The sequence below is a fragment of the Diaphorina citri genome, unplaced genomic scaffold (assembly GCF_000475195.1).
Source record: "Diaphorina citri unplaced genomic scaffold, Diaci psyllid genome assembly version 1.1 scaffold1203, whole genome shotgun sequence".
Classification (NCBI taxonomy): Eukaryota; Metazoa; Arthropoda; class Insecta; order Hemiptera; family Psyllidae; genus Diaphorina; species Diaphorina citri.
The window spans coordinates 55,188-69,881 of NW_007378632.1; the positions used below are offsets into that span (position 1 = coordinate 55,188).

General features: G+C 38.4%; 1 protein-coding gene and 2 long non-coding RNA genes across 3 annotated transcripts in view; all 3 read left to right on the top strand.

Annotated features, from left to right (window-relative positions):
* The window catches only part of LOC103514692 (Ca(2+)/calmodulin-responsive adenylate cyclase-like), a gene marked incomplete at its 5' end in the record, with an annotated part of 77,991 nt that overhangs the window by 55,133 nt on the left and 8,164 nt on the right, over window positions 1-14,694 (top strand). The window contains 7 exons of the mRNA XM_026827591.1: window positions 313-487; window positions 848-1,009; window positions 2,691-2,858; window positions 3,397-3,715; window positions 10,424-10,539; window positions 11,118-11,253; window positions 14,070-14,350. Coding sequence (XP_026683392.1) covers window positions 313-487; window positions 848-1,009; window positions 2,691-2,858; window positions 3,397-3,715; window positions 10,424-10,539; window positions 11,118-11,253; window positions 14,070-14,350 — 1,357 coding nt within the window. The remainder of the gene's footprint in view (window positions 1-312; window positions 488-847; window positions 1,010-2,690; window positions 2,859-3,396; window positions 3,716-10,423; window positions 10,540-11,117; window positions 11,254-14,069; window positions 14,351-14,694) is intronic.
* On the top strand, window positions 1,633-2,562 carry LOC113469728. Its single transcript, XR_003393060.1, has 2 exons — window positions 1,633-1,723; window positions 2,531-2,562. It is a non-coding gene; the product is annotated as an uncharacterized LOC113469728 (long non-coding RNA).
* Window positions 5,111-6,580, top strand: LOC103514690. Its single transcript, XR_003393055.1, has 2 exons — window positions 5,111-6,030; window positions 6,329-6,580. It is a non-coding gene; the product is annotated as an uncharacterized LOC103514690 (long non-coding RNA).

The window sequence follows — 14,694 nt, forward strand, 5'->3', positions numbered from 1 at the left end:
TTGAAGCCTAGAAGACTTTTTGCCTCGCCAATTTTGCCTCGCCAAACTGTTCTGTCTTGTGGAATTTCAGTGAGTTTGTATCGTAAAGTCAAAGTGAATGATGATATGACCTCACTACTATGAATATTAAAGCGAAGGATGATAATATGATGATACTATTATTAATTTCCAGGTAACCGAGGAAGTGTACCAGGTGCTCAAGAATTACCCGTACGAGTTTCAGTGCAATTTTTGCCATGTCCCTCTTGATCTTACTACTATGAATATTAAAGCGAATGATGATATTATGATCATACTATTATTAATTTCCAGGTAACTGAGGAAGTGTACCAGGTGCTCAAGAATTACCCGTACGAGTTTCAGTGCCGTGGTAAAGTCAAAGTCAAGGGGAAGGGCGATATGACCACGTACTTCTTGACTGATAGAAAGCAGCCGGGGACAATGAGAGTGGAAGAACTTACCAGTCTGCGTGGTGGTGCTGGGCTAGGTAAGTGACATGTCTGTTGGCTGGAAGAGGTCTATGAGAAAAATTCTGTCACAAAAGTCAAGTGGATTGGAAAATATCACATGCCTTCAGGCACACTCCACTTGTCAAGGGTGTAGGTTTTCCTTGCCCTTGGGATCAATTTAATTTGAAGAAACTATTTATTGATGAAAATTTGTTATAAAACAATAAGTTGAAAAGAGAGTCCTTCTTTCTGACGTGTTTCCTATCTATGAATTTCAGTGAGTTTGTGTCGTTGTAAAGTCAAAGTGAATGATGATATGACCTTACTACTATGAATATTAAAGCGAAGGATATGATAATATGATGATACTATTATTAATTTCCAGGTAACCGAGGAAGTGTACCAGGTGCTCAAGAATTACCCGTACGAGTTTCAGTGCCGTGGTAAAGTCAAAGTCAAGGGGAAGGGCGATATGACCACGTACTTCTTGACTGATAGAAAGCAGCCGGGGACAATGAGAGTGGAAGAACTTACCAGTCTGCGTGGTGGTGCTGGGCTAGGTAAGTCACATGCCTGTTAGGTGGAAGAGGTCTATGAGAAAAATTCTGTCACAAAAGTCAAGTGGATTGGAAAATATCACATGCCTTCAGGCACACTCCACTTGTCAATAGGTTTTCCTTGCCCTTGGGATCAATTTAATTTGAAGAAACTATTTATTGATGAAAATTTGTTATAAAACAATAAGTTGAAAAGAGAAAAGGTGAATGGTCAATCTAGTTAGCTTGGAGGGTAGCGCGCCTGCCTTGTAACCACTAGGTCGCGGGTTCTATTCCCACCCAGGGCGGACTTTATCCTAAACAGATAAGGTTCGTTTTCGGAAGTAATCTTGGCTACTTAGAGACCATCAACCCCCTCAGTGCAGCTACACCTCTACAACAACATTCATTACTTTACAATAGATCAGTTGCGCTTACTTGGGTGATGTTTCAAAGTCATAGAGCAGGAAAAATGAGGACCAACGGAATTTTTCTTTTTCTTACGACTTTTAGCCCGAGATAAATTGATTTAAAAAATACCGGTCAATCGTGAAGTTTGACGTCACGGCATACGCTCCCGTAAGCAATGACGTCATAATTTATGACTCCCGCTTCGTTTGTTTGTGCGCAAGCGTTTTTGCGCAATTGATATGACCACGTACTTCTTGACTGATAGAAAGCAGCCGGGGACAATGAGAGTGGAAGAACTTACCAGTCTGCGTGGTGGTGCTGGGCTAGGTAAGTGTTGGGTGGAAGAGATCTATGAGAAAAATTCTGTCACAAAAGTCAAGTGGATTGGAAAATATCACATGCCTTCAGGCACACTCCACTTGTCAATAGGTTTTCCTTGCCCTTGGGATCAATTGAAGAAACTATTTATTGATGAAAATTTGTTATAAAACAATAAGTTGAAAAGAGAAAAGGTGAATCGTCAATCTAGTTAGCTTGGAGGGTAGCGCGCCTGCCTTGTAACCACTAGGTCGCGGGTTCTATTCCCACCCAGGGCGGACTTTATCCTAAACAGATAAGGTTCGTTTTCGGAAGTAATCTTGGCTACTTAGAGACCATCAACCCCCTCAGTGCAGCTACACCTCTACAACAACATTCATTACTTTACAATAGATCAGTTGCGCTTACTTGGGTGATGTTTCAAAGTCATAGAGCAGGAAAAATGAGGACCAACGGAATTTTTCTTTTTCTTATACGACTTCTAGAGCCCGAGATAAATTGATTTAAAAAATACCGGTCAATCGTGAAGTTTGACGTCACGGCATACGCTCCCGTAAGCAATGACGTCATAATTTATGACTCCCGCTTCGTTTGTTTGTGCGCAAGCGTTTCTGCGCAATTTGACGTGAAATCTGACGTCACAACTCTTTGAACCTTTTCATTAGAACGGCAATTAAAAATTGAATTTTCGACCTGTTAAAGTTACTTTTTCGACCTCAGATTTGGATTTTTCACTATATTTTACATAGGAATTGACCATTTCTTAATATTTTTACCCATTTGCAACTCCTCCATTGCCTCGTGTGTGACTTGCAGGTCTCATGTACGGTGGAGTTGCAACACCTCTCACTCTGTTGATCGCGGGTTCTATTCCCACCCAGGGCGGACTTTATCCTAAACAGATGCAGCTACACCTCTACAACAACAACAACAACAACATTCATTACTTTACAATTGCCTCGTGTGTGACTTGCAGGTCTCATGTACGGTGGAGTTGCAACACCTCTCACTCTGTTGCATCAGCTGCAACAGAATCAACCCGAGAGCAAACCAATGAAACAGCTCAGAAGTGTGCCACCCCCTCCACCTGTGCGTAGTAGCAACGTACACCGAGGTCCTGAGTTCGAACCCCTCCTACCACCGAGTAAGTAAAATCCGTACATTAAGATGAAAGATGGAAGGGAGGGGAAAGAATAACTTCCGTCGACATTTTACATTATAACGATTTATCTTCACAGTATAAATCCCAAGGTTTTTAATTTTCAGTGAAAGTCATTTTACCCTCCATTCGACGACAAGATACCCACCTCCTTAACTTGACCCAGCTTGAGTAGGGTACAGAAAAGCCAACAGCACGCGATTGGCTGTTAAAATTTAATGTCGTTTTCTTGTGGAAATCGGTGAAAATAGTGAAAGTCATTTTACCCTCCATTCGGCGACAAGATACCCGCCTCCTGAACTTCACCCAGCTTGAGTAGGGTACAGAAAAGGCAACAGCACGCGATTGACTGTTGAAATTTAATGTCGTTTTCTTGTGGAAATCGGTGAAAACGACAGAAAGATTGGATCCACCATCAACACATTGCCTAATCCATACTTTTTCTATGGAGTGGGATGCTATACACTGCCCTAGCGAAGCGTGGCATTAATCCATACCTATTGTTTCCTTTTCTCCCCACCAGGAGCGCTGAGTGACGTGAACAGTGTCAACTACGACCTCTGCTACGGTAATCCGGATCATCGGAACGATGACGATAACACCTCCCTCTCCTCCCGAGCTTCCTCCCGTGTGTTTGATTCCGACGCCCTAGTATCAGTAGATTCTCTCTCGGTCCTATACGATTCAGAGTACGAGGACCCCCTACGCTACGCACCCATACATCTGCCCCCAGTGGGACAGGATGAACACTCTATCGCCAACATACGTTCCGTGTCTCAGTCGATCACGAGAAACTTTGGACAACCCCCGCCCAGCGTGCCGTCAGAGAGTGACAGCGACGTGTGATTTGTTGGTTTGTTTGGGGATAAAGTAGACAGCGTGCCGTCTGAGAGTGACAGGAATCGGTGACTTGTTTATGTATTTTGGGGATAAGGTAGACAGCGTGCCGTCTGAAAGTGAGAGCGATGGGTAACTTATTCAGTTATTTGGGGAGCTTTCTCCTTTTCTGTCTTCCTTCTCTCTTCATTTTTGAGACAGTAAGACCTTAGCAGTTACAGTTCACTCCATTGAGACCTTACAGTTCCCTCTATCAAACATAAAAAAAAGTTTGTGAATGAATAGGAAAAGGAATATTTTGAGCCACACTGTAAATAATTTTTAAACGGGGATTCCAACCTGCGGTCAAAACTACCTGATTATGGTCAAATCTCAAGGGTTGACATCCAACCTGCTGTCAAGCATTTTTGGGTTGACATCCAACCTGCGGTCAAGCATTTTTGGGTCGGGTGAAAGCGACATCCAAACTGCGGTCGGACATACGCTCCGTGTCTCAGTCTATCACGAGAAACTTTGGACAACCCCCGCCCAGCGTGCCGTCAGAGAGTGACAGCGATGTGTGAGTTGTTCGTTTGTTTGGGGATAAGATAAACAGCGTGCCGTCTGAGAGTGACAGGAATGGGTGAGGGGTGACTTGTTTATGTATTTTGGGGATAAGGTAGACAGCGTGCCGTCTGAAAGTGAGAGCGATGGGTAACTTATTCAGTTATTTGGGGATAGGTACTTGAAAATCGACGGGGCAAAGTGAACTTTCTAAATTATTAAGAGTGTCTTCCGGGAAATGTTAGAACAAGGAGAGGTTATTTTTTATTGCCCAAGATATTTTCTATTTTTGTACCCCGTAATCCTTCGAGATCTGTTCTTCGGAGTTCTTCACCAACAAAAAATGATAAAATTCTATGCTTTGGCAAAATTCTATGCATCATTGAACCCACAATCTTCCACTTGTTTTTGTCAAGAATTTAAAATGGCATGTGACACTAATTATTTATTTTCTTTCTTAATAATCAGCTTCCCAATTTGCAGGCAGCTTGGATATAATATTATGTATAGATATTAAGTACATTGAATCTAATGTATGTATGTGTACCTATTTAGAATAGTGAATCTAAGTTATTCGATGTGATGTTAATGTATTTAAGTTTAAGTTTTAATTACTAAAATTAATAAACTTACTTTGTAAATTGATATAAGTTTTTACCCACAAGTCGTGAGACTCATAAATAATCCATAGACTTACTGATTAATAAATTCAAATTCATTCAGTTTATTAAGTCGATAAGAAATTATAATTTCTGTCTAGATTTATTTTACTTCAATATTTTCATTCTGTCTGAAAACATCACAACTAACCATACCTTCAATTACATTTCGAACCATAAAAACTTACTTTGTAAATTGATATAAGTCGTGAGACTCATAAATAATCCATAGACTTACTGATTAATAAATTCAAATTCATTCAGTTTATTAATACTGATTAATAAATTCTCTGTCTAGATTTATTTTACTTCAATATTTTCATTCTGTCTGAAAACATCACAACTAACCATACCTTCAATTACATTTCGAACCATAAACTTTACATTTGCTAGCATACCAAATACAGATCTCTATCTACGAAATCTATTTCTAATTGTATACTAACTTCATATCATCGATACCTCTAACTATTTTATTGGTATCAATATTTGGTCAGCTTCCAGAATTAATCTGGGGGAAGAACTCTGTGCCAAAGTCATTGGTTATAGCACATCAGCACATCACTCAACCAAGACTTGGAGATTTGTGATGTCGAACTAACATAAATTATATATTAATCATTTACATAGTATTTACATATTTTATCCTGTATATAATTATTATAAACACCCATATTTATTGAACTTTCTTGTACATAGCTACTTACTCATCAATGTAAAACTTTTCTCATAATTGTATGACTGATGTACAGAAAACAATCTTTTTTTCTTCTACTTTTTATTATTTTTCTAACTTTCTATCTAAAACAACCTCAATTTTGTCCCCCCATTTCACGTTTTTACTACTTTCCAAGCCGGAATATTAATCGCCTAATTGAGAAAACTTGTGTCATATAAATGGCTTAGCATCATAGTTTAGGGAAAGTAATTGTACTTAAGGTAGAGTTTCAAAGGCCTAAACACACATAGAAACAGAGCAAGATACCTCCCCATATACTTACAGTAGGAAACTGTTAGGATTAGAATGGGTGCTAATAACGTTAGGTTTGTAATCCAAATACTAGAGTGCCAAATAGATTATTCCTAGTCTTGCATAGTGGATTATCTGGGCCAAGTAGGTACAAAAAGTAATTGTACTTAAGGTAGAGTTTCAAAGGCCTAAACACACATAGAAACAGAACAAGATTCCTCCCCATATACATACAGTAGGAAACTGTCAGGATTAGAATGGGTGCTAATAACGTTAAGGTTTGTAATCCAAATACTAGAGTGCCAAATAGATTATTCCTAGTCTTGCATAGTGGATTATCTGGGCCAAGTAGGTACATAATGTATCTAGCTGTATGCTTCTTGTGGACGTTTCTTTGGCCTTAGTTACGATATCCCTTTTTGTGAAGCCCTTTCCGCCGTCTGTAGATACATAATGTATCTAGCTGTATGCTTCTTGTGGACGTTTCTTTGGCCTTAGTTACGATATCCCTTTTTGTGAAGCCCTTTCTGCCGTCTCGAAAAAAAGGCCAGAATTTAATTTAAAAAAAGATAATAGGCGGTCCGGCGCGATAGATAGAGCTTGTTTGAAAAATCTTGGAAATATTTCATGGCGTTTTCTTAACCCAAAAATTTCGAGGTAAAATAAAAAATAATAAAACTTCCACAAGAAAATACGGCTTTATTATTCAAATGTTAAATCTCAATCAGTATAGGCGCCGTCTCGAAAAAAAGGCCGGAATTTAATTTAAAAAAGTTAATAGGCGGTCCGGCGCGATAGATAGAGCTTGTTTGAAAAATCTTGGAAATATTTCATGGCGTTTTCTTAACCCGAAAATTTCGAGGTAAAATAAAAAATAATAAAACTTCCACAAGAAAATACGGCTTTATTATTCAAATGTTAAATCTCAATCAGTATAGGGAACCAATAGGGAGTTTCTAAGTGGAGTGACCAAGAAATTAAGTATCATTTATACCTATATTTAATTTAGCGCGCGTAATTTCTGTGAAATACCTACCAATTTTTTATAGTTTCCGTCGAAGATTTCAAGTGTCAATTTTCATTAGATATTTCAAACATTTTTTTCGATGTCTTAATTTGTAGCATGCTTTTTTGGTTACAATAGGTAGGTACGTTTCATTGTATGATTTGAAAATCGTCAAAATTTATGAACCACACAAATAATGTGGTTAGCTCGTTGGACTTCGGATCTGGGAGGTTCCAGTTCAAGTCCAAGTCATAGAATTTAGCGCAGTGTGTCAGGGAACGATATTTGTGACGAGCATTCATGCTTAACATAAACTTCCCTTTATAAATGGTCAGAAATTCAGAATTAAACAGGGGTTTAAAAAATCGTCTTTTATTCAACTTTAATCTTTTGAATATTTTATTCAAATTTTCACACCTAATAGGTCCTCTTCGCTTCAAAACAAAAGGATTGTAGGTATAATTTTTTATCTTGTAAACAAACATCTAATCGCCTCTACCTATTAAACTTTCATTGATTTTTAACTCTAAGTTTTGTGTTTTATATTTAAACGACATATTTCATAGCAACTATTATATTTTTAGTAAAAATACAAAATATACCTAAAATATTTTTCATGTTTCCTCAAAATGAAACTCGCTTGTTGTGCTTTCTTAAACTTTATATTTTATTCAAATTTTCACACCTATAGGTCCTCTTCGCTTCAAACAAAAGAATTGTATAATTCTTATCTTGTAAACAAACATCTAATCGCCTCTACCTATTAAAGTTTCATTGATTTTCAACTCTTTTGTGTTTTATATTTAAACGACATATTTCATAGTAACTATTATATTTTTAGTAAAAATACAAAATATACCTAAAATATTTTTCATGTTTCCTCAAAATGAAACTCGCTTGTTGTGCTTTCTTTATTTTTCTTGTAGGCATTTCTGTAAATTCTCTATGACCAGTCTAGGAAGCTTGGAGGGTAGCCCTTCTACTTTGTAAGCGCTAACTCGCGGATTCGATTCCCGCCCGGGGGCGGATTTTATCCTGAACAGGTAGATAAAGTTCGTTCTCGGAACAGTATGTGAGGAGGCGTTTATTTTTGGGCGAAGGTGTTAGAACTTATCCTCTCGATCGTATCTGAGCTAAAGTCCAAATGTTGACAAAATTATTGTGGGCACTGGAAATATGGGAGTAAATAAATTAAACTGTCACCCTAAAATATTAAAAATAAATGTCAAATACCTAAATGTAAGTACCTAGGTAAATTCCACGACCAACGCATCGTTTGAACTGATCTTTGGCAGGAAAATTTTAACCGGAAAAAATACATTTCTTGGCTAGCTTCACATCTTATCAGTTTTGTTTTGCTCTGGATTTTCGTTCGAGATTTTTTTTCAGTTTTCTTTTCAATGCTGTTTCGCTTATCAAAAATCAAAATTTTTGTTTTTTGTGAGATGGACTTCCCTGTTTTGGTTCAGAGGTTTTGATAAGTTTTTAATTAATTTTATTTAATGTAATAAAGTGTCTACACAATAAATAAGACGTGAAAATGGCTGAACCACCTTACTCTGCCCAGGTTATTTCGGAAACCCAATTCTACATTGGATTAGGACTGACCATCACTTCCAGTTTTTTCATAGGTAAGTTCATCTTTAATCCCTGTTACATAACGAAATTCCTGAAATATTTTATAGTCCCATAGGATTTACCTTATTCTGAGGCTCAATCTGACCAAGAAATAGATGTGAAAGAATTTTGATGTGGGACTTACACAGATCTTGGAGACGAGAAAATATGGTGATGAATCATTGGCTGATTATCAATTTTAAATTTAATGATACGTAAATTTGATTTGAGAAGAACAAAGCACTTGGCTAATGATTCATCACCATATTTAGTTGACTATGTTCATCTTTAATCCCTGTTACATAACGAAATTCCTGAAATAATTTTATAGTCCCATAGGATTTACCTTATTCTGAGGCTCAATCTGACCAAGGAATAGATTGTGAAAGAATTTTGATGTGGGACTTACACAGATCTTGGAGACGAGAAAATATTGTGATGAATCATTGGCTGATTGTCAATTTTAAATTTAATGATACATAAATTTGATTTGAGAAGAACAAAGCACTTGGCATTACATATCACTTACTTCCTGTATTAAATTTGGTATTAATAGCAAAACCAACATTATTTCATTTTATTACAGTTCATTTTATACTCTGGTAATTATAATATTACCCATAATTATAACCCTTATTGGATGTATTGAAATAAATGATAGGAGTATTTAAGTACTTACGTATTGCTGGCTTTTCCAGCCCTAACTATTAGGTGATGTTTTCATGTTTCCTCAAAATGAAACTCGCTTGTTGTGCTTTCTTTATTTTTCTTCTAGGCCTTTCTGTAAATTCTCTATGACCAGTCTAGGAAGCTTGGAGGGTAGCCCTTCTACTTTGTAAGCGCTAACTCGCGGATTCGATTCCCGCCCGGGGGCGGATTTTATCCTGAACAGGTAGATAAAGTTCGTTCTCGGAACAGTATGTGAGGAGGCGTTTATTTTTGGGCGAAGGTGTTAGAACTTATCCTCTCGATCGTATCTGAGCTAAAGTCCAAATGTTGACAAAATTATTGTGGGCACTGGAAATATGGGAGTAAATAAATTAAACTGTCACCCTAAAATATTAAAAATAAATGTCAAATACCTAAATGTAAGTACCTAGGTAAATTCCACGACCAACGCATCGTTTGAACTGATCTTTGGCAGGAAAATTTTAACCGGAAAAAATACATTTCTTGGCTAGCTTCACATCTTATCAGTTTTGTTTTGCTCTGGATTTTCGTTCGAGATTTTTTTTCAGTTTTCTTTTCAATGCTGTTTCGCTTATCAAAAATCAAAATTTTTGTTTTTTGTGAGATGGACTTCCCTGTTTTGGAGCAGAGGTTTTGATAAGTTTTTAATTAATTTTATTTAATGTAATAAAGTGTCTACACAGCACTTTGAGTGAGTAATAAACACTATCCCCTTTCACTTTCTCTTCCTGTTAGTTTAGCGAACGCGGGAAAAGAGACGGTCTGGATCATTTATTTGAAAAATTTCGGGATGTATGTTTGTATGTACGTGTATTTTCATTTTTACGGAAAGTTTTCTCCGCCGATAGAAGAAATCATTCTTCATGAGTCTCATTACGTGATTTGAAAAATTAAAGTTGTTCTTCGGACTGTTCTCCCAATACTTCGAAAGTTGGTTCTCTTGGTCGGTCGAAAATTTGTGAGGACAACTGAGGTATTTTAACGTGAAGGCAAGGTAAAGGTGTTTTCTTTTGGGAAAAACGAGTACAATTTTTTGTCGATGGTGGGATTCGAACCCGGGACCTTCTGCATGGCAAGCAAGCGCGTTACCACTAGACCAACCGTGTCTGACTTGTAATTCTTCTCCATTTCAGGTTTGAGCCGAAGAAGGGGTTCTTCTGTCAAGTGCTGAACCCCGAAAGATTCCCCCTATTTATTGAAAGATTCCCCCTATTTTCCTTGCTTCCAGATATTTTGAATACGCTATTTCCGTTCGGCGCGGAGCTAAGATCCCAATAGAAGAATGTCGGAATCACAAATCACAGCGGAACAAAATCAACCAGTGGAAATATCTGTGCATAGAAGGTAAATCACAATGGGCTGGGCTAATCGGGAAGTTGACAGTCCGACTATGCAACCCAGTAGAAAACACGAGGGCGCACGGGCATTTTCTTCTTCTTCTTCTTCTTCTTCTTCTTCTTCTTCTTCTTCTTCTTCTTCTTCTTCTTCTTTCTTCTTCTTCTTCTTCTTCTTCTTCAGAAGATGAAAAGAAAGATGAAGATACTGAATCCTCCATCAAGATCCGTACATGCTTTGTAGAATATTTTTTAAGTATTTCATCGCTCTTTTTATTTTATAGTAGACTCGTGTGGTCTATGTCGTAGCAAGCTCATCATCCCGTATGTCTCATCAGATGGGTGAGAAGAGACACAATACTCCCCATTTAGGTGCTGGGTCAACACGAGACCACTAGAAAGTAACCCATTGAACTCTTTGCAAAATTGATATTCAAGTGTAAATTTTTTGTTCATGTCAGGCTTCAAACCCGGCACCTTCTGCGTGGACCGTCTAAATTAACCGTGTCTCTTTTTGTTTCCACCGCACTCAGAACGAATATAAAATAGATCGGCATTTAAATTAAGTGAGATCTGTTCTGTTTCCAGGTAATTCAAATGCAGGAGTTAGAATCCTACCTCGTAACTCAAGTGGTGCTAAGCTTCACAAGGATAGTGGTAGTCATCCCCCTCCCTTACCTCCTCATAAGGGAGTCACGCAAGTGTTTCAACCTGATAGTCTGAGGTAAGTATTACTCTTTGCTCGCTCAATTTATCCTGCTAATAATTTTTCCCATTAAAACTGAAACCACATCCGAAGCATTTTGTCGATCGAAACACGATTGCATATTTTTGTCGATGGTAGGCGTCGAATCCGGGACCTTTTGAATGACAAGCAAGTGCTTTGACACGCCTTTAAAACGGTCGCCTGTTAACCAGAAAAGCATGTCAGATCCTATCCGAGGTATTCAATGTTGTCCTCGGTATAATTTGAATCTACAGCTGCAGTAAAAGAACTTTTCAGCCCTACTCGAGATGGGCATTTTTTTTTTTTTTTTTTTTTTCCCCCCCTTTTTTTTTTCTAGCAAAAAAAAAAACTCCTAATTTAACCTTTCCTACATTCTTCCTCTCCCTTTCTTGCTCTTATTCTATGCTTCCTTTTCTATCTCTCCTACACTTCTCAATTTTCTCTTCCCAAATTCCCTTTTGACCTCTTAATTTAATTCTTCCCTCTCTATTCTCTCCTTTCCCCAAAAATTCCCTTTCTTCCCTTCCTAATTTTGCTTCTTTCCTGAATTCCCTTTTCCTCCTCCTTTTATCTCGTCCCTTTTCTTTCTCCCTTTCAAATTTTATATCTGCCTCCCCCACACCTTTCGGCTTCTTAGCACGCTTCATCAGTTTTTCTTAAAAGTTCAAGTTTTCTCTCCTTAATACGTAGCTACGTGTTCCTAAGACGAAAGTCTTGTTCAGTTTTTCTTCTTCTTCTTCTTCTTCTTCTTCTTCTTCTTCTTCTTCTTTCTCTTCTTCTTCTCCTTTTTTTTCCCTCCTCCAATATGTCGTCTCCAGCTTTTTTCTCCAAGGTTGAATGGCTATGACCTCTATTTTCTAAAGGTAGAAATAGCTGTATCATGAGTTGATGACAAAGTGCCATTAGTTAATGCAAGCATGGCTGCATGGGCTTGGGTCCTAAGATCATCGCAAAATCAAGATGGCGCGCCATCGAAATCGGTTCCGCTTAAGAAAATGCAACTCCACCTTCCTTTCATTTGTTTATTCCCCTAACTGTCAGCTCCCAGCATGGCGTAGTGGTCACTGCGCTCGCCTTGCGCGCGGGTTCGATTCCCGGCGGGGTCAAGAAATTTGTATCATGCAAATGATTGATTCCGTGACTGGCTGTTGCGGGGCCCACTCAGCCTCGTGAGGAAAATGAGTAGCTATGACATATAAATGCGCATAGCGACCGGTGCCAGCATGGTAGGTAAACATTGGATGTTAGGATTATTGAGATATTGGGAAAATCCTACAATGCTGCAGTGAGCACCAAAGTTGTGACATAATAACACAAAGAAACTGCATTTACATTTACATTTACATTTACATTTACATTTACATTTACATTTTATTTTATGTTATTAGACTGCGTTTAGACTGCGAGAGTACAGGGACTTTTCAGTCCTATGCTGGTAGTATATCCCTCTCCTAATCCTAATCCGTTATCACATTTATATATATATATATTTAAACAAGGTTTTTTTATTTACATATGTTTAAACTATACCTATGAAATATATAAGACCCTGTTTAGACTGCGGGAGTAAAGGGACTTTTCAGTCTCATTCTGGCAGGATAAACAAGGTATATTCTATTCTATATTCTATTAGAGTGTAACGCCACTGTACAACTGCTAAGACCTTTAGTGACCAGGGTTTTACCCTCCACAAGTTACCCGTCTTCTCAGATTAACCTCACTCAGCCCGAGTGGGGAAAAGCCAGCTGCACTCGTTTGCCTAGATGGTCACTCATCCGGATACTAATAGTATAAACAAGGTATATTCTATTAGAGTGTAACGCCACTGTATAACTGGTAAGGCCTTTAGTGACCAGGGTTTTACCCTTCACAAGCTATCCGTCTTCTCAGATTAACCTCACTCAGCCCGAGTGGGGAAAAGCCAGCTGCACTCGTTTGCCTAGATGGTCACTCATCCGGATACTAACCACGCGTACCGTTGCTAATCTTCGTTGATCCATGGGGAACCGGTATGTTCAACGTGCCATCGCCACTGGCTCATCCTCAATCAATCAATCAATCAATTTTATTTGTACAAATATACAATTGTATGTGGTACAATGTTAAGAAAACTAAACTAAAACTAAATCTATAATAATATAATGAACTTTCGATATACCTAAAACTTCGTTGCAGCGTTGAGGAAAATTTTCTCTCGCGTTCGAAAAATACAAGCTCGAGGAATATCTAAAGTTCTCTAAAATATGTTAAACTCTGAAGGATTGAAAAGAACAGTGGTTGGGTGGAAGAACCCTACCCCAACTAATCGCTAGGCTGCGGCTTAGATTCCCGCCCAGGGCGGATTTTATCCTGAACGGATAATGTTCGTTCTCGGAACGGCTGGCTTTCTCCTATCTTGTCTTCCTTCTAGTTATGCAGAGGGTTCCGTTTATCCAGGTATCCCATTTAGGTTTGATTCTATTGGGATCAAGTCTATGCATATATCAATCACTCAATCAATTTTATTTGTACAAATATACAATTGTATGTGGTACAATGTTAAGAAAACTAAACTAAAACTAAATCTATAATAATATAATAATCTACAGTAATATAATCTGTGATAAGCCCACCGTGTCTGCCATAATACCTATATGCTATAATCGTAGATAGTGTGAGTAGATAGGTAGTGGATAGTGTGAGAAGATAGGTAGTGGATAGTGTGAGAACCTCATCCTCAATTTTTTTTTCTTTTTCTTTTTCCATCGTCTATTTTTATTAGCACTAAGCTGAACTACCCCGTATTCCCGTACATTAAGCTAACGTTGTTCTTCTCTGTTCCCAGCGGGTTACGCCTCATTCCAGCAGGCCCCTCTCCTCCCTCCCACCCCTCAACAATACAGGGTGCACTCATCCGCCGACGAAATCTCCTCCCTCAATCACTCGCCCTCCATTTCTTCCTCGGATGAGTCATACAGTAAGACGACAGATGCCTCTCCCTCCCCTTCTCCCCCTCCTCAGACTACCCACCATGATGCGAGCAAGTGGCTCTTCCCCTCCGATATTCAGGTGAGTCTGATTCAGACCTTATCGCAGACAAATCTGGAGGTTTGTGGTTTGAGTCCAAGTCTTCTTTTTCTTCTCATTTTCCTGTGTTCAGGCGGGCGTTTTTCGTCAGCCTCTCAATCAGCCCTCACAAATGTGATTGCTTTGGGCTGACACTTGAGTTTTGTCTACGAATTTTACGAGTTTCTGCTTATCGCGGAATAAGCAGAGTCAAATTAAATGCAAAATCGTTAAAACTTAGTATCTTGTAAGTGTGACAGTGAAAGTCATTTTACCCTCCATTCGACGACAAGATACCCACCTCCTTAACTTCACCCAGCTTGAGTAGGGTACAGAAAAGCCAACAGCACGCGATTGGCTGTTAAAATTTAATGTCGTTTTCTTGTGGAAATT